Source organism: Podarcis gaigeae (assembly GCF_964106915.1).
Source record: "Podarcis gaigeae genome assembly, chromosome: 1".
Classification (NCBI taxonomy): Eukaryota; Metazoa; Chordata; class Lepidosauria; order Squamata; family Lacertidae; genus Podarcis; species Podarcis gaigeae.
Window position 1 is genome coordinate 95,304,563 of NC_139678.1, and position 21,142 is coordinate 95,325,704.

At 40.5% G+C, this 21,142-nt stretch overlaps 1 protein-coding gene across 3 annotated transcripts in view; it reads right to left on the bottom strand.

Annotated features, from left to right (window-relative positions):
- DPP10 (dipeptidyl peptidase like 10) overlaps nucleotides 1–21,142 on the bottom strand; it is a 575,768-nt gene that overhangs the window by 174,073 nt on the left and 380,553 nt on the right. For all 3 annotated transcript variants that reach the window (XM_083707328.1, XM_083707327.1, XM_083707329.1), the window contains one exon: nucleotides 2,066–2,180. In XM_083707328.1, coding sequence (XP_083563454.1) covers nucleotides 2,066–2,180 — 115 coding nt within the window. The remainder of the gene's footprint in view (nucleotides 1–2,065; nucleotides 2,181–21,142) is intronic.

The following is a 21,142-nucleotide window of genomic DNA, read 5'->3' on the forward strand; positions in this document are numbered from 1 at the left end:
AGGCCTTGTGGTGCATGTGATTCAGATTCTATTCAGTTGAACCTCTGGTTACAAAGTTGGTTGGACAGTGTTCTCGAAGCTACCCAGCATGAGTTTGACCAGACTGCAGGAGGACAGGAAGACTGGAGTGCCTAGAACAGGTGAGGCTGCAGGTCCCTTATTTTGGCTGCTGGTCCCTTATTTTCAAGGCTGCTGGTCCCTTATTTTCAAATCTGTAAGTTGACAGCTATGTAACTGGTCCAGTTGTATGTGTTCTGTGTACTGCTGCAAAATAACCTATTTTGATTGGTTGGGTCCAGAAAGTTGAGTATGCTTCTTTGCATGAGGGATTGGTGCCTATCACCTTAAAGGAGGTAGTGGCACAACAACAACTGAAAAAGCCAGTCCTGGATCCAATTCATTGTAACAACTATCGCACAGTCACAAATACTTTCTAGGGACGTGATTGACAAGGTCAATGTGGAACAAATGCAGACATTTCTGTAGACTGATTATTTGGGTGCCAGTCTAGTTTCAGTTTGGTTTGGGACCAAATTAGTCTTATAGTGAGACTGGCAGGCAGAGTAGAACCCTGCTCCTTCTGCTCTTCTAAAAATTTGTTCAAAAACAAGATCCCATAACTTTTACTTGGATATCAGAACTCTAGCTGCTCATTGCTACATAACTATATCTGAAGAGCGTGTGTGTGAGCTGGGGAGACAGCTTCAGAATATTCTCCTTGACTTTACAATAATACTAACGCCAACACTTAGGTTAAGATGAAGTGTGCTTTATATGTTTGTTGGTCACCAGATTCCAGGAAGCAATGTAGAAACAATCAACCTTCACCTGCCAAACACGTCACCACCAAAATCATACTGTGAGGCTGCATTGATTTTCTCCTCATTTTTAAAGAGATGCTTGTATCCAGGATGCAACAGGACTAAGTGTAACCAAACAAGTAATTTACCATTGTTTGGTCTCTTAGTTGCCGTCATAAAGCTTCACACTGTTGTTTGTTGTTATTGTTGCAGCATTGTGACAAATGAAAAGATCATTATTCTATGTGCACACCTTTTCACCAAGCTTCTTTTTGAGTATTATGCATAGGCTTGAATGTAAAGAAGTCAGTGTTTAAAATATACAAAAAGAAAAAATCACATAAAGAGACAGAAAATGCCACATTATCTTCCCTGGAGCAGAGGTTGCAGTCTGGCATGGCCACGGCAGGCCACAGCAGTGGGGACGGGGCACCCTCTGTCCATGTGGCCAATGCACAACAGCCATGGGGATAGTCCACCAAATTTTCAAATTTAAATTGCCCAATCATGGGCTGTCCCAGGGTAGGGTTTGGGGTGGCACACCTCACTGGAGACCACCTCTGGGTGTCTCCAGTCAGGTGTGCTGCTCAAGCACAAAGATTGGCTGCTCCTGCTCTATGCAGTGCAGCTGGCTTTTGAACTCCTGTCCTCCCATTCCTTTATTCCATGGTTGCCCTGGTCAGGACGTTCCAAGGACCTTGCTATTCAGGGCCAGTGAGGAATTTGCCTGCAGATAAACTGGGCCTGTCTGGGGTTTTGTCTACTTCATAGCAACTACCAGAACTTTCTGGAAGAGAAGACATTGGAATTGGATCCCTGGGCTAGCTGGAAGGGACAGACATGACTCTACCTCCCCTACACAACCCATGTTTTGGGGTACCCCCAGCAAAGGGGTGCTCTGTCCAGACCACCAGATGGAGGTGGACAGGCTGCAGACTCCCACACACAGAGACCTAATGGCTTCTCATAGCACTGTCTTGATTTGATATGCACCATAGGGTGGTCCATAATATAAGATAACCCCAACATAACTACCAACCAGTGGACCAGGTTGACTGATTTTGGATGCAAGCCCAATGCCTAGAGACAAGACCTTCTGACATCTGTAATAAATAAAGTTGATTTCAACCCAAGTGGTTTGTCCTGTCTATTACTAATTCTCTCAACAGCCTTGACTCCTGCAAGCTCAATGTTCTTGGTCCCACAAAACAAATACAATACATCTGGTTCAATAATAGGGTAAGTGCACGATAAATAATTCCTACCTGGTGTTAAAAGAATTACAGACATTGTGATGAGTGAACATACGACTAGGATCACCAGCAGTGCAATTGCTATTCCCTTCCAGTTCCTCTGTGGTGGGCTGTTGCTTCCAAGTTCCTGGAGGGAGGGAGAAAAACAGTATTTCATAATTCACACCAAAGTATGAGATTCATAGGCGCCGACTCCATGGGGCCTGAGGGGGCCCAAGCCCCCTCAAAAATTCGTTTGGGGGGGCTCGGCCCCCCCCCAATAATTTAAGAAAATTATTAGTTATATTATGCTTTGTAAAATCACAAAATTATGTTGGTATTTTTTATTTTCCTTGTTTGACGATAGTTACCTTTTAAAATACATTCAGTAATGAGTTAAAACAAAGCCACTCCCGATCTAGAGAGGGGGTGGGGTTGCGGGCTCTCGACCCATCAACAATCTCGCGGGGCTGGCGTCAGCCCCGCGAGAAGCGGGGATTCCCCCTAGCTCATTAATATTCACCGCCCACGGCGGCAGCCAATCGGCTGCCGCAAAGGGCAGGCCCTCACAGGTTCACTTAAGGTCGGGGCAGCCCGGGGCTCGCCCCTTTCGTTCCCCCAGCAGCAGCGGTTTGGAGGTCTTGGGCCCCCCCAATATTTTTTATAAGTCGGTATGGGCCCCCGCCCCCCCAATATTTTTTATAAGTCGGCGCCCCTGATGAGATTCAGTTATCAGAGCTCCTTTCTCATGAGTTCATTTAATTATTTATAGAGGTGTAATTCATTCTAAATAATAAATAAATCTCACCTACCCACCAACCCCAGACATGCACACCAAAACAATAATCAAATTAAGGGTATAAGAGTGCTGTCAAAATGTGAATAGAGATCTAATGTACTGAAGATAAACTTCAGGACAACATGAACTAGCATTTCACCAGATAATTGGGGAAATAAAATACAGCAATTTACTATAATTCCACCTGAAGTGCTGTAGGCCATAATGGTTTAAATACACATGGCTTTTAATGTGCAGTGCTAAATGTCCTATTCAGAACCAAATAAACATTTGTTGCCTGAGGATCTGGTCATTCCATTTTAAATTGAACATCATTTATTTATATCATGATATGTTTTATATGCTGCTCTTGTATTACTCATAAAAATCAACATTATTATGTAGTAGCAATGAAGAAATTCTAGAACTCCAAGGATATAGTTTCCTCTAGGATTTGTGTGTGCCCCAACTCCTACACACACTAGACAATAGAGACCTAAATAAAATCCTACAATAAAATAAATTCTCTCTGCCTATCTTAAAAAGACAGCAAGAGAAGAATAAGAAAGTCTGGGCTAGATTTTATATTGTTATATCACTTTAACATGCTATGAAAACAAAGAGCTATCACAAATTTTGTTACATTCTTATAGACCAAACAACCAATTAACCAATTAAAATTATCATCTGTGCTATGATACAGGGCTAGCATTATCAGGAGGCAGACTTGCTAAGGACGGGGGAAAGTTGCAAATTCTGTTGGAGCCCTAAAAGTTTGATATGGAGCTTACTAGTGGTTTTCAGACTCATAGGCGCTACAGGGACTGCTTGGTTGAAAGTAGCATGTAAAAGTTTAAAGTTCTTCATACTTCAGGGCAGAGGCGTAGCTAGGTGATCTTGCGCCCCTGGCAGAACGGTCCAGATTGCACCCCCTAGCCATGGACAAATTAGCTTTTCTTTCCATCTCTCCCCCAACCTCCACCCATTCAATTCACCCTCTATTTAAAACCTTTTCTCATGAGGCAATAATCAGTATTTTTATAGACATATTTATGGACGTATTTTTAAGCTGATTTTGCCCCACCCCGCCTGTCCCCCTGGGTGAGGCCCACCTCACAACCCCCTAGCTACAGCCCTGCTTCAGGGGTCCTTGCACAATGACAGAGTCTCCGGGGTATACTGCACCACCTCTAACCCTACTAAATAGTAGATAAACTACTGACTAAATGTGGAAATCCAAATTTTGTTATTGGGCCCAAGTGTGTGTGCATGCGTGTGTGCATGCACACACACACACACAATAAAACAACATCAGTGTAACTAAATGCCACTGGTGCCAGCAGCCTGTGGAGACATTCAAATAATGTTAGATATTCTAGCATGTCACACTAAATTTCACTCACACTAGTGGGCATGATGTGGCACAAAAAAGAATACCATTGGATGCTGCTACTCCCCCACCCATTCTGCACATGCATGCTTCGGTTCCACTATAATTCATGCATGAAAATGGCAAGAGAGAACAGTATGCTAGTATAATAATCCAAGATTTCATCACTTTACTCCTGTGATTTTCTAGGTTAATGTAGTTTTTTTCTGCAAGCAATTAATTGTATTGTCTATTATTATTATTATTATTATTATTATTATTATTATTATTGATATACCACCTTTCATCCGAAGATCACAGGGTGGTTTATAACATAAAAGCACAAAATACCACCTGCTCTCCGCCAACACGTTTAAAACACCATAAATTGTTTAATCAGCTAAAGATCTGATTGAAGTGGAAAGTTTTTATCTGGTGCCTAAATATATGTAATAAAGGTGCCAGGAGAGTCTGCCTGTGGAGAGCATTCCACAAATGGGAAGCCACCACAGAAAAGACCAATTTTCATGTTGCCACTCTCTAGACATCTCACGGAGGAGGCACACAAAGAAAGACCTCATGATGATTGCAGGGTTCATAGGAGGAGAGGCGGTCCTTGAGTATTACAATCCTGAGTCATTTCAGGCTTTATAGGTCAAAACCAGCACTTTGAATTGGGCTCAGCAACTAATTGGCACCCTACTACAGTTGGACTAGGATTGGTTTAAATGCTCAATTCATCTTGCCCCAATAAGCAACTTAGCTGCTGAATTCTGCCAGCTTGAAAATTAATATACTGCATATTCCAACACTATACAATACTTTCTCTTATATGTCATTAACAAACCATTGCTATAGAAAATATGTAAATTTATGTTTAAATTAGTTATTGGTCATGATTACAAGCAGTATATTAAATGCACCAAAACTGCAATTCTGAACATGTTTATGTATATCCAATTCCTTTATAGAACTTACACAGCATAATAATATATCCTTCATATCATTACAAACTATATACTGAAAAATCTGATCACACAATTCACCCATTATGGAAAGTATGGCCATTATTGTCTTTGCTAATTAAGTCCCAATCCTAAAAATGTGATACCCCATTGCTTTTATTCAGGTTCAACATGAATTAATAATGTAGTAGGACTAATGCTTTCAAAAATATTTATGCTACAATTCTGAATCACCAGAATCAGAAAACAGATACAGAGTTACCACTAATGCTAACATTTCAGTATCCCTGACTGTTGTGCTATCACCATTCCCACATCCTGGCCATTACTCAACCCTTTTTATCATGCTTAAAGGAGAAGAGCACCTATCTAAAAGCTGGTACTGATTTGTAGATCTTGCATTGATATAGAGCTGCCTTACAGCAATAGCCTTGCAGATTCCCAGACCTATAAATACCACCTTAAAACCTCCCTTGGAGTTCTCTATTCAGTATTGACAAATGCAGACATAAACAGGTGATGAAAAAGATGATTGTAAAGAAATCATTGGGAAGGATTTAAAGTTTGATTTGGTGTACGGAGTTTAGAAAGGTGGTGAAGGGGGAGCTTGCCTGTTCTACAAAGAAGTGTATGAAAGCCAGAGAAGTAATGAAAGACACTGAGATTGACAGATCTTGTTGCATGTGTTTAAAAACGCAAAGACACTGCCTTTCACTTTGTAAAATTGAGGCCATTACTGTGAAACTGTAGGGTGTTCAGATGACACCCCCGCAACACATCAAAACAGTGCCTGAAGAATGGGGTTGCACAGGCTAACCTTCCCCACACTGCCAATGTGACCTGGGACTAGATCGGTAAAGAAAAAGTGTTTTATAAGTGTTGTATATGTGACACCAGATGGCACTTTCCCTACCGGATTTCCCTGTATGAGTTTACAACGTGTTTAACTGAATTGCTTCTTTGATGTGTCTACATCCAGCCCTACAGTCATGTCCTCTATCAACAGTGAGAAGCGTCAATCTCAAGTGTGGGTGGACAGAAGAGCATGCTATTCAACACAAATATCTTTCAATCAGGCCCATTTTATTTCGGTAAATTATATACTATTTGTAACCAATATAGAAGAAAAGAAAAATCTGAAACAAAATAATTTTCCCAACTTTGCAAAGGACTAATTGAAATTCATGTGTGTTTACATCTGCAACTCAGTGAATCTCTTAACTGCTGAAAATTTTGAAGTTCATTAAATGTATTTGTTTTTCTTGTGTGTGTATTCTACTGTTAGTTGTTCAGTTTGGAACTATGAATTCTGTTAATATTGCTTGTTGCTGCATTACTCTCCCAACTGTTAGGGCAAGGAGAACAAATTTTTAAGTATGATTTCATAAAGAAGAGTTTTCAACTACTCATTTTTAATGTCTCTGACTATTTTATTTGCTACGGAGATGCTTAAATAACCGTATTTTGATGTGATTTTTAAAGAATATATATAAACTGTCTTCTTGTTCTTTTGATTCTTGGCCTAATTTACTTTTATTTATTAAATGATTTCTGTATTGTTTTGTGTATGTATGCATTGTGCATAGAATGCATACCAATAAACCCATGGAATCTTATTTTCTTTGTACACACAAAACTTAAAGCTGGAGACAGGCACAGAAAGATGGGCTGTCCTTGCTCTGGCAGCCACTTGCCAATGCAGTGGCTGCCATCACAGTATCAAAACCTATTCTCTGGTTTCAAAAAAAATATGTTGCACAACACAAAATGAACTTTAGTCATACCCATAGATACACTGAGCATGACTTTGCTGGATACAACCCAGTATCTCTCCCAAAAAGCATGCCACTAACAGAAACCAATAAGGTTGTTTTTTACCTTCCATTAATCTGAATGGTAAAACACATTAAATAATCTGCAAATAACAATATTGAACTTGGGGTATCCTAAAATTGTTGTAACCCTGTATAACTCAATGTCAATATAGATGTCAAATGCTTTTAGATGAAAGTATCACTCCAAAGTGGTTCCTCCTTCCTTTAGCCTATTCTCATATGTCAAACAAGCGCTCACATTTTTAAAAAATCACACATAAGGAGTTTTGTCAAGACCATTTTACTGTATCAGTGTAACACTCAAATGTTGACAAGTCTGTCTCAAAATTATTGTGTTATTTCGTTGGGTTTTTAAAAAATCATTATATTTCTAATAAAAATGTTTCTTTGCTCATGGCTTCCTTTCTGTAATGTTTACTCCAGGAATAGTAATGTCCAGTCACCAGAAGCTGACTATTAAGACTCAAGAAGGCTGGATTCCACTTAGCAAACTTGAAGAAAAAGTTTCTTTTGTCCATTAGAAGAATATGCTTCTCGGGGCAGATTGGCAGTAAAGTACAAGTGCATTTAAAGGTTAAACACGTTGACCCAAAGGAAGAGAATATTTCTTTCCTTTTCTCCTGAGTCCATGATGAAGGAAAACATCTTGTAAAACTGACTTTTTGGAAGAAACTTTTTTGATCGAGGTGGCTGGCCTTTTGTGATCTAAGGGCTACATTCACCCTTAGACAACCTTCTGTAGGCCACATGGCAGAGAAGGATGTGACCATCCCACACTCTTACATGTACCAGATGTGCACAGAACATATATTTGGGAGGAAGTTTTCTTGCCAAACCATTACAAATATCTCACTGATCTGCAGAAACAACTATTGCTTACACTTGGTAACACAATAATATATGAGGTAATTTTAGACACAAGCTTTCTAAAATAATAAGTAAATTGATAATTAAATCACTTCTCACAAACTAGCAAACCACAGTGACAGACACATTTTATTAATTTCCTTCATTTTTAAAAGTCATGACCAATTGTATGATAATAACTTACTACAAACAAAAAAGTGATTATTGTTGTCCAGAAATAGGTTTATCATACGCAAGTCAGAATACTTAATGTCAGAATATTTCACTGAACAAAGATCTTATGCCGAAATCCTCAAACCTAGTGGGTTGCCTCAGAGCAAAAAGCAAATGTCCTCAATTCATTTCGAAATCATGCTTTTGTATTAGGCCAGGGGCACCAGCTAGCAGGGGCTGAAGGACCTTGCTCCCTTAAAATTTTCAAGGAGGAAGATAGGTTCTCTCCCTGTGCAAAGGTCAGAGGGGGCAGGGTTTCTGTTGAGGTGGGTGATTAGCTGTGGGAGGAGCTTATCAGAGCTTGCAGGGCAGCGGCGCGCGCAGTTTGATCCATCTTTTAGGTTTAGGGGAGCTAGTCTTAAATGCTTGTTGGGGGAGACCTAGGTTTTTTTGGGGGGGAGTTATTTGTCCTGTCTTCACACTTTTTATGATGGAGGACCACTGTAGTCACCCCCAACGACACGTTCTCAAGATGGAGGGTGAGGGAACAGCTGCAGTCGCCTGCGGTTCCTGCGCAATGTTTGCCATCTTGCCAAAGGTTGCAGGCAGCTTTACCTGCAGCAATTGCATGTTGATTGCCCTCTTAGATGACAAAGTCCAGCAACTGGAGGAACATGTAGCTACGCTCCAAAGAATTAGAGAGCTGGAGCTCTTCTTGGAAGCAACAGAGCACACCATCTCCACCAAGGAGGAGACAGGGGACTCCCCTTAGAAGGAGGCTAGTTCACCAACATAGGAGCCAGATATATGGAGAAACGTGACTCAAAGAAGTAGGAGGCCCAGGGTTCACTCTGATTGTTTAGAAATACACAATCACTTTGAGGTCCTCTCCCCTAGCATGGAAGATGAAGAGCAGACTCCATTTGAGGACCTCTCCCTCATTACAGTCGATCAGGTATATGAAGACAAGCAGCAAAGTCAGTCCTCAGGGAATGTGCAGGCGACCTTGGAACAGACAGCTCATGGAAGAACCCCGACCAGACCTAAGAGGAGGCGTGTAGTGGTGATAGGGGATTCCCTACTGAGGGGAACAGAAGCAGTGATCTGTGGGCCTGACAAGATGTCTTGGGAAGTGTGCTGTCTCCCCGGGGCTAAGATCCAAGATGTAACTGAACGACTGCAAGGAATCATAAAACCCACTGACAAATACCCCTTCCTCTTGGTTCATGTGTGAACCAATGACACTGCAAGCAATAGCCTCCAGAAGATCAAAAGAGACTAGGAGGCTCTGGGCAGGAAATTGAAGCAATTAAATGCACAAATTGTCATCGCATCTGTCCTCCCAGTTGAACGACGTGGCCCAGGGAGAGAGGGAAAAATAGTGGAAGTGAAAAGCTGGCTTCGCAAATGGTGTAAACAGGAACAGTTTGGATTCTTAGATCACGGACTGCAGTTTCTTGAAGATGGACTTCTGGCAAGCGATGGGCTGCACCTCACAACAGTTGGGAGGAATGTTTTTGCCAAAAATCTCAGAAACCTCATCAGGAGGGCTTTAAACTGACTAATGTGGGGGAGGGAGACAGTCCTCCTGAAGGTAGGAGTCTATCAATTGATGAAGATGATCATCCAAATGTCATAGACCAAATGGAGCAAACAGCAGGCAAACCTAGTGGTGGGAGGAAAAAATCCTTAAATAAGAGACACAGGGGAATGACTAATGGACTTCAATGTCTGTACACTAATGCGCAAAGCATGGGAAATAAACAAGTTGAGCTTGAGCTCTTGGTAAAAGGTAAAGGTAAAGGTACCCCTGCCCGTACGGGCCAGTCTTGACAGACTCTGGGGTTGTGCGCCCATCTCACTTAAGAGGCCAGGGGCCAGCGCTGTCCGGAGACACTTCCGGGTCACGTGGCCAGCGTGACATCGCTGCTCTGGCGAGCCAGAGCCGCACACGGAAACGCCGTTTACCTTCCCGCTGGTAAGCGGTCCCTATTTATCTACTTGCACCCGGAGGTGCTTTCGAACTGCTAGGTTGGCAGGCGCTGGGACCGAGCAGCGGGAGCGCACCCCGCCGCAGGGATTCGAACCGCCGACCTTTCGATCGGCAAGTCCTAGGCGCTGAGGCTTTAACCCACAGCGCCACCTGCGTCCCCTGAGCTCTTGGTACAGCAAACTAAATATGACATAATAGGCATCACTGAAACCTGGTGGGATAAGTCCCATGATTGGAATGTAATAAGAGAAACAGACCAGACAAGAAAGGAGGAGGAGTGGCGTTATATGTCAGGGATGTGTATACCTGTGAAGAGATCCAAGATTTAGAACCTCAAAGCCAAAGTGAGAGCATTTGAGTCAAAATTAAGGGAGAGAAGAATAACAGTGACCTCATTGTGGGAGTTTACTGTAGATCCCCAAGCCAAACGGAGGACATAGATGATGCCTTCCTGGAACAGATGGCCAAGCATGCAAAAGGAAGGGAGATAGTAGTAATGGGGGACTTCAATTACCCGGATATTTGTTGGATGTCAAATTCAGCCAAGAGCATAAGGTAAAACAGATTCCTCACTGGCCTTGCAGACAACCTCATTGTCCAGAAAGTGGGAGAAGCAACAAGAGGAACAGCCATTTTAGATCTGGTCCTAACCAATGTTGATGACCTGGTTAGTGGGGTAGAAGTGGAAGGATCATTAGGGGCGAGTGATCATGCTCTTCTGAAGTTTACTATACAGCGGAAAGGAGCAGCCAAGCATACTAGGATTCAATTTCTTGACTTTAAGAAAGCCGACTTCATAAAACTTAGGGAAGTGCTGGGTGAGATCCCATGGACAGTAATACTAAAAGGAAAGGGAGTTCATGATGGCTGGGAGTTTGTTAAGAGGGAGATAGTAAAAGCACAACTTCAGGCAATACCAATGAGACGGAAACATGGAAGGTGCCTAAAGAAGCCAGGGTGCCTATCTAAAGAACTTTTAACTGAGTTAGGATTTAAAAAGGATGTGTACAAAAAATGGAAAAGGGGGGAAACCACCAAAGAGGAATTCAAACAAATAGCCAGCACGTGTAGACACAAAGTCAGAAAAGCTAAAGCACAGAATGAACTCAGGCTTGCTAGAGAGGTTAAAACAACAAAAAAGGCTTTTATGGGTATGTTCGTAGCAAAAGGAAGAACAAAGAAACAGTGGGGTCACTCAGAGGAGAAGATGGTGAAATGCAAACAGGGGACACAGAAAGGGCTGAACTCCTCAATGCCTTCTTTGCCTCAGTCTTCTCCGATAAAGAAAACAATGCCCGACCTGAAGAATTTGGAGCAAATGATCCAGCAGAGGAAACACAGCCCAGAATAACTAAGGAGATAGTACAAGAATACTTGGCTAGTCTAGATGTATTCAAGTCTCCAGGGCCAGATGAACTGCATCCAAGAGTATTAAAAGAACTGGCAGATATGATCTCAGAACCACTGGCAGTCATCTTTGAGAATTCCTGGAGAACAGGCGAAGTCCCAGCAGACTGGAGGAGGGCAAATGTTGTCCCTATTTTCAAAAAGGGGAAAAGAGAGGACCCAAATAATTACCGCCCAGTCAGTCTGACATCAATACCAGGGAAGATTCTGGAGCAGATCATTAAGCAAACAGTCTGTGAGCACCTAGAAAGGAATGCTGTGATCACCAATAGTCAGCATGGATTTCTGAAAAATAAGTCATGTCAGACTAACCTGATCTCGTTTTTTGACAGAATTACAAGCCTGGTAGATGAAGGGAACGCAGTGGCTGTAGCCTACCTTGATTTCAGCAAGGCATTTGACAAGGTGCCCCATGATATTCTTGTAAAGAAGCTGGTAAAATGCGGTCTTGACTATGCTACTACTCAGTGGATTTGTAACTGGCTGACTGACCGAACCCAAAGGGTGCTCATCAATGGTTCCTCTTCATCCTGGAGAAGAGTGACTAGTGGGGTGCCACAGGGTTCTGTCTTGGGCCCGGTCTTATTCAACATCTTTATCAACGACTTGGATGATGGACTCAAGGGCATCCTGATCAAATTTGCATATGACACCAAACTGGGAGGGGTGGCTAACACCCCAGAGGACAGGATCACACTTCAAAATGACCTTGACAGATTAGAGAACTGGGCCAAAACAAACAAGATGAATTTTAACAGGGAGAAATGTAAAGTATTGCACTTGGGCAAAATAAAAAATAAAAATGAGAGGCACAAATACAAGATGGGTGACACCTGGCTTGAGAGCAGTACATGTGAAAAAGATCTAGGAGTCTTGGTTGACCACAAACTTGACATGAGCCAACAGTGTGACGCGGCAGCTAAAAAAGCCAATGCAATTCTGGGCTGCATCAATAGGAGTATAGCATCTAGATCAAGGGAAGTAATAGTGCCACTGTATTCTGCTCTGGTCAGACCTCACCTGGAGTACTGTGTCCAGTTCTGGGCACCACAGTTCAAGAAGGACACTGACAAACTGGAACGTGTCCAGAGGAGGGCAACCAAAATGGTCAAAGGCCTGGAAACGATGCCTTATGAGGAACGGCTAAGGGAGCTGGGCATGTTTAGCCTGGAGAAGAGGAGGCTAAGGGGTGATATGATAGCCATGTTCAAATATATCACATGTCACATAGAGGAGGGAGAAAGGTTGTTTTCTGCTGCTCCAGAGAAGCGGACACGGAGCAATGGATCCAAACTACAAGAAAGAAGATTCCACCTAAACATTAGGAAGAACATCCTGACAGTAAGGGCTGTTTGACAGTGGAATTTGCTGCCAAGGAGTGTGGTGGAGTCTCCTTCTTTGGAGGTCTTTAAGCAGAGGCTTGACAACCATATGTCAAGAGTGCTCTGATGGTGTTTCCTGCTTGGCAGGGGGTTGGACTCGATGGCCCTTGTGGTGTCTTCCAACTCTATGATTCTATGATTCCTTCAATATCCCATGGCAATGTGCAAACACTTTGCATGTATGCCACACAACATGCTCACATCACTTGCACACACCATGTGACATGCCCGTGTCATGCATGCAAGCTGCAAGGCACGTATGCAACACACGTGTGCGCGTGTGATGTGAGCATGTTATGCGGTACCAGCCCCCTAAAACACAGGGAGCAAGCAGCCGTGCCTGTATTAGGCAATGTAGCAGTTTTCATGGAAAATAAGAGGTGTTTGCTACTTCTTATCTCTTTTGTATCAAAATTAATGTACATATTTTAATCTCCTTCCAGTTCTGAAACGGAGGCACTTAGTCAAGCTGTACAGTTTGGGGAGGGTGAATAATGGTAACCTAATTCAATTAAGAGCATATTTCAGGTTGTATGTCTGTAGAAAGGTTTTATCCTTTTATTTTATTGTATTGAATGTGCTTTTTGCACAGGATTGCAGCCTTAGAAAGCTAATAATATGCATCTTCCTGGAATTAAGTTATTATTATTCTTTATATATGCCACATTTATATATGATGGCCAATGTATAACCATATGAGAAGCAGATTAAGGGCCCCCTCAATTTTCTGTTAGAGTAGAGGGATGCATTTCCAGCATAAGAAACATACTTGAGTAGATATACTTCACACCCCACACAATTGGCAGATTAACAATGTGAAGTAAGTTGAAATTTTCACACAACTATGTGTGCTTAATGGTTAGTGACTGACTGGATCGTCCCCTGTGTGTGGTTTTGCAAGTGCTTCTGACATGGTCTAGTATAGGTAAATTGAAATAAATCTGAATTGATTTTGTATTAAGTAATGTAATGTATGTCTGAATGATAGTTAAAAATACATTTAGTGAATATATGGGATAATGATTGTTTATTCAATGACTGAAGACAAAGACCATAGCTGAGTGCCAAACTGGTGGAGGGAACCACAGAGAATTTGGAAACATCTGCTGTAGGACAGAAAGCCAAAAATCCAGACAATGGTCAGATTAAAAACAGAGTATTTATTTAAAGGTAGATTTGGGTGATTTGGGAAACATTCTCATAATTCTGATTTGGATCAAACCATTAACAAGGTATTTCAGGTTAGTTCAGGGACTCACAAAGCTTCTAAAACAATCAGTCTCAGCTGACTGAAAAATGTACAACAGTTTTTTTTTATTTTTGGGAGTAATGAAACCAAGCTGATTTAGGAAATACCCAGAGTTCAATAAACAAATTGGGGGGGGGGGGAGTGAAGGAATCTTTCATTTTGATTAATTGATCTAGTTTTCAATCTTTGTGAATTATTATCCTAGGGCAGTCCAATACCAATCAGTTGTGGGAGGAATTAAAAAAATTAAACTGTACAAGGGAAAAGGCATAGGATAGGTTCACCACCAGTAATGCTTGGAGTAACAAGGTCCTTGTAGGAAACTGACATTTTCCCCACCACAGTATTTCCTGCAGATCCTAGGTCTTCTCCACTCCGGACTACCAGCCTTCCTCTTTGCAAGCCAACTGAGAGATGTCTCTCGCTTAGGAAAAAGCTGTATCCCCGTAGGTGGCAGACATCTGGCCCCACCAATAACCTGGGACATAGTCTCCTTACATTTCTACCATCACAAACTTTCTTGGGAAGTTTCCTGTCTCCCCCCAGAACCACCATTGCCCTCTCTGATTGTATCCACGCAATTTGGCAGGCTTCCTTCCAGCAGAAGGGGTAGCTATGCTTGTAAATTTTCTGTCAATTCTAGCTGAAAATGCGTATTAAATTACAATTTATATGCATTTAAAAGCTCTACATTAGCATACCTGGTTGTATTTATTTATATTTGGGACTCTACAGGGGCTGTCCTGGCTGTAAATTTCATCCACTTCTATGAAAAGGAACGTTAAAGCCATTCTAAAGGGCGTGAAAAAGATTTTGGGGGCAAACTTCACATCTAGAAAAGTGTGGCTTTCTGATAGGTGAGTTTTTTTGTTAATTGCTGGATCTAAAGTTTCCCTCTTTAGTCTACAACTTAAAGGAAGAATAAATTGCACCGGTGCACACCCACTCCCAATTACACAACAAGTGGTCACCCAAAATTACTCTCTTTTTAAAAGGATAACACAGAAGTACTTTTTAGGTAGTCTTGAACTGTATGCAAAGTAGACCCATTGAAATTGATGGACTAAACTATTTTAAGTCCATTGATTTAAATGAGTCTACTCTCCGAGTATTACTAATGTTGGATATAACCCATTAGTCTTGCTACTTAAAACAACTCTTTTGTAAATTTACACAAAAATTAACTACGGTACTTCCAAAAAAGGTAAAATGCTGTGGTTTCAATTCTAGCTGTTTTATTTATCATAGTTCCATACCGTATTTCATAACAGATAGTCTGAAAGTACTTACAGATACAATATGTAACTTACTGGGGAAGGTGGAAGAAGCCAAGACATTAAACCAAGCAGTTTTAGCTACATCTGTTGTATAATTATTTTTCATATATAAATATCCCTGGTAATAAATTAACCTTCTATGAAATCAAGGGAATTACACCAATATAAAATGTTTTTAATGTACTTCATTGTTCTAAATATATTAGTAACAGCCAAGTATACTGAATGACTCAGCTAATATTTGTATGAACCCCTGACCTTCATCTTTTTAATTAATCATCTGCTCCCTAAAGCTATTTGCAGGTTACCTAGATTCATGCCAAAGACCATCTCTCTTCATCTGCAGTTCCCATTTCTATTAATACTGCATATGCTTAACATAGCAAGTCTTTCTGAAATTCCTAAAAATAATGAATAGTAAGCCATTTTCACACCAAAATGGTAATTAGTCACAAACTGGCAGTGAATGCATTTAGACTATTTCACAGTCTCTCGCCTCTCTAGGTGCCAGCAAGAATATAATTTTGCGTCCAAATACCACATCTATCACATTTCTTTTTACTTTTATCCCTATATTATTTTCTTTTTTGAGCAATTCATACTACTATAAGCTACCAATTCCCTATTGAATAATTTCTCTGAATAATGCAATAAGCAAGAACTTCAGCGTGTAAACATTTTATCAGCTTTTTTTTGGACAACAAGTCTACTCTGCAAATCACCAGACTAGAACTTTGGACTGTTATAAAATCACCTGCTGGGGCAAGAGTTTGGACAGAACATTCAAACTACCAGATACATAAAAACTCAAAAAGTATCTGCACTTACTGATCACAATAATAAAAGGGAGGAATTGTGCATCTGATGTTGCAATAATTTGCTTGCTAATTTTGCTGTCAATCCAGGCCCCCATTCCAGCACACCATGTGTGGGGATGGAGGAGTTGGATGAGACAGAGGTCTGAGTGAAAAAAATCTTCACCAGCCTCTGCCCATGGAGCTTCCTATTATACACACTCTCTCCATGTCCATTGTGCCCATAAGTAATGAATGCCGAGCGGTAAAAAGAACCCCAGCCACCATCAATAAATCAGTCCCTGTAGATAAACTTGCCCCCCCCCCAAAAAAATCATAGGACAAAGTGCTTTGTTCCATCAATTTTCAGGCCATTCTTTATACCAATCAATAAATGTGTTTATTTGAACCCTTAATATTTCATATTCCAATACAGACTATAAAAAGGGAAATTCTATAATAAAAGTAATATAATAAAATATTGCCATCATGTGTTATGCCCAGACCCAGGAGTGTAGTGTGGACGGGAAATATGAGACTGCACACAATATTTGTCAGACCACTAAAGGTAAAGGGTAAAGGGACACCTGACCATTAGGTCCAGTTGTGACCGACTCTGGGGTTGCAGCGCTCATCTCGCTTTATTGGCCGAGGGAGCCGGCGTATAGCTTCTGGGTCATGTGACCAGCATGACTAAGCCGCTTCTGGCGAACCAGAGCAGCGCACGGAAATGCCTTTACCTTCCTGACAGAGCGGTACCTATTTATCTACTTGCACTCTGACGTGCTTTCAAACTGCTACTTTTTATTAAATTGTGGTTCTTACCCATATTTTACATACCAAGAAAAGGGATCCAATAACTTTGGAAGATGTCCTGATGCCAATAATACATCTCAACCTGACCACTGAACAAATGAACAGGGAACAAGGCCAGCACAGAGAAGGAAATAGCTTTTTCCAGCCACCATGACCAACCCAAGCCCCCTAATGGACCCGAAGTGAACCACTGTTCTCAAGACATTTTAAGGATGCGCCAAGGCAAGGGCGTGCTAAGTGCCCATTTTTTTTCAGCCCAGGTTGCAGCCCCTGTTTGATGCCCAGAGGCAGTCCAGAACTAGTTTTCTGAGCATGATAAAATTAATGTTTCCTGTAAGGAAGGCAAAAACTCTGGAACTGACTAGCTAGGCAGGAACACAGATACAAATCCATTTCAACTAGCAATGAACAACCATCCTATAGCAAAGTAAGCAACCTGTAAAGAAGGTGACAGCTTGAACACTAAAGGAGTGAAGACAATTGGGCAAGAACGCACTAGCCTGAGTGAACCAGAAGGTTCAGTTTGTGGATTACAAGGAGGGCATGGTCCTTCCAGTTTACACCAGGTCTCTCATCAAGGGGTGTCAGGCTTCATCAAATGGCCTGGGGAAATGGGAAGATGCAGCCCAGATGACCACACTGAGCCAGCTCAACCCATGTTCCTGCTCACCACCCTGTAGCAGTGGACAAAATTGTGGTGCAAAGGGTGAAGTAGGAAACACAACACCCTTTCCCCCATAATAAATACTGCTAGTTTTATTTAAACAACTTTCATTCCATTGTCTTGTCTTTAGATGTCTCTAAATTATCTCTGAAATTTCATTTTTGACAAAATTTTGCAACAACACTCTGCCACCAGAATTAACTATATTAAAAGGCCTTGTAGAAATTTTTAAAGTCTCTCCTGATGCAAAAAAATGACATTTATGTGGTTCACAATTACATCTAAATGGTAGTTTCATACACAAGGTAAGAGTGAGATTCTCAGTGATAATTTGTTACACTGAACTTGAGGTGGTTGTTTTTTATTGTTCCATTAGGGGAGAAGGATGCTTCCACTCACTCAGAGTTGCTTATATAAAATACTAAATTACACAGCACTGCTAAGTACACTATGTACGTGCAATTTTGCATCACAATTTAGTTAGGAAGTTTTTGGCACGCTAAAACTGAATGCAGTATTTCTCCTAGTTACATAAGTGCACTGATGTCACTTGGACTTATTTATGCATAACTGGATACTGGATTGCAGCAGATACTACACATTAAAGGGCTTTTTTTTTTGCCAATGACTTTGAATTTTGTTCTATTTGATATTTTACACCAGTGCCCAATATATAGCAAAACAAAACCACTGGTTCTACATACAAAATATTAGACTGGATTCTCTTTCTTCATTGAAATGCACCAAATATTTAGTTGTAAGAACTTGTTGTAAACAAGTTCCCAGACTGTATAGTAAGATGCATCTTTTCACCCCTACTAGCAATCTCTGCAACATTCAGTGTTATGGGGTGTTAGAGGAGCAGTAGTACCTCTGGTAGGTTGCCTTAACAAAAATTAAGATTATTAAAATTTAAACTTTGTATTTGCATGTTGTCCTCTTAGTCACCTTATGGACCTATCTTATTTTTGCCAAAAAGCAGCACAGAAATAAACTCTAGTCAAAGTATAAATCAATAGGTAATATATAAAATATGAATATTTATCAGTATTAAAAGGATAGTATGTTTGCTCAAGACTTGAATGGTGAACCAGTAACACCAGGATTGTGTTATGTTACACTAAGGTTCCATTGAAATCAGTGGAATTTAATTAGTCATGATTAACTGTCTGTATTTATTTCAATAAGACTTAAATGCAAGACTTAAGCCTAATATGATTAGGAAATCTGTGCATTAGTTATGTTGGTCAGGGACTACCTGGGAAGAGTCTGTCTTTAAAGTTCAAAGGGCTGACCTATTGCTGTTTACAGATATCTTTAGGAAGGCCCATTTTTTATTACTTGTGAAAGTGAACAGAACCATTTACCATAGGTACTATATCCCTTGTACAAATGGGACAACTTCATTAGATACAACCCTCTACTTTTAGTAAATTAGAATTGCACCAAGTTGTAGTATACAGATATTTTATTATGTTTAGCTTTCAACTCCAGGTAATTGCTAACTTTTCTTTGCATTTGAACAGCTCCAGAAAAGTAAAAAAAAAATGACACACACATTGGATGACAAGACCTCTGGGCATTTGTCACATGAACGTTATCCCACTTTGCCTGCCCAATGAAAGTCATGATTTTTGCCATACTGTTTTAGAGTAGTACCTACGGTGTAGTACTAGATACATCAAGTTAAGCCTTTTAAAATATCAGGAGCTAATGGAATGATTTCCTTCTTTCTTTCAACCTCAGCTCCTGAAATTATCCTAGTAAAATACTGTCTTAGGAAACATGGCAAAAGCCATATGTCAAGGACCAGCTAGATGATGAGGAGTGGTGAGAGGTACCAGCACAATGGGTAACATCCACTGTCACATGAATAGACTTCCACTCAGTAGACTTTCCTCTCCTCCCTTCCAAACTCCCACATCACCTTAGATCTGCTCTTAGGTGCCCTCCAAATTTTGGGGATCTACAGGGAACTGCAAGGGGACAGGAATCAGTTTCACCAATGCTATCTATTATTTTGGGAAACAGATTTTTTTGGTACATTTTACACACTATGTCATTAATTGCAATATTGCAATATACAATATGTTGGGAATAGTTTGAACATAGTGGTTTGGATTTCTAAGCTTTCACTTCATGTCTAGAATGAGTTTATATTCAGGAAAGGCATTTCACATACAGAAGGGGTCCTTCTCTGAACTGAAGCTCCTTCATGACTGGAGCAAAACCTCTGGATCAATTCCAAACTAGTGTTGGGAATTTTAAACTAAGTTTCTCGTCTCTCAATAAAGAACACTCAAAAAGGCCATTTCAAGGGCATATTCTAATTATAATTTTGACATAGTTTTTTTCCCCTTTTGAACTAAACATGAATTTAAAGTATACATGCTTCACTTGTCTTGTCTACTTCCTGTTTTAATATTCAAATTTTAATGGATTAAAGCAGTCAAGGATAAGATCTTTAAACGTAACCTTTTAATAAAACATTGCAGACTTGTATAAATAAAAGCAAGTTCTATAAATAACTCAGTTCTTTTTAAAGCTTGCAAGAAGATATAATAATAATAATAATAATAATAATAATAATAATAATAATAATAATAATAATTTATTATTTATACCCCGTCTATCTGGCTGTGTTTCCCCAGCCACTCTGGGCGGTTCCCAACCAAATATTTGGTTCCCAACCAAATATTAAAAACACAATACAGCATTAAACATTAAAAACTTCCCTAAACAGGGCTGCCTTCAGATGTCTTCTAAGAGTAAAAGTAAAATGACTACACTAATCATTTACACAACACTTTTAATTTGTAAAGCAATTTGCCATCTCAGAGTGGCTTCTAAAAGAGCTACTATGAAACAGACATTTTGTGGAAAGCAAAATGAGTTTTCATTACACTGGGACAATTATAACGGTGACATCTACATATCCCTCGTGCTGAATAATCCCAAACAAATGAGTATTTTAAAAAATGCCCCCCTCCTCCTCCTCTCTCATTTTGAACAATCCCAGGAGGGAAAACTTGCAGAAAAGAAGCATAAAAACTTCCAGTGAAAATACAGGAACCAAATGTGCACATGGGCATTTCCCTCCATATAAGGAAGAGAAGGCTTTTCTGCATCAGTAAAGGAAATTATTGACGCGGGTGGCACTGTGGATTAAACCACAGAGCCTAGGACTTGCCGATCAGCTAGATCCTGGCCCCATATTCTGTTTCTGAAAGCAACATTAGCTATCTTTTTTTAAGAAGGCTATGTAGTCTTATCAATAAAAAATTCGGTGTGGCGCAAGCAAATTTGATTCTGAAAGTGTGTCCCAGAGAAAAAAGATTGAGATAGCAACAACACTGTATTCAACCATTCATGCTAAGTCCTAACACTAAAAATACTAGAGTATAATCCAAATAACTACAAAAGCGGGGAACCCACATCTTTACTAAAACCATATTACCCTAAAACAACAATCCCTAAATCAGTCAGAGTCCCTTGCCTCCCAGCTAGGTGAAATTGAATAATCCAGAAAAAAAGGAAGGGACTACATCTTGCAGGACTCAC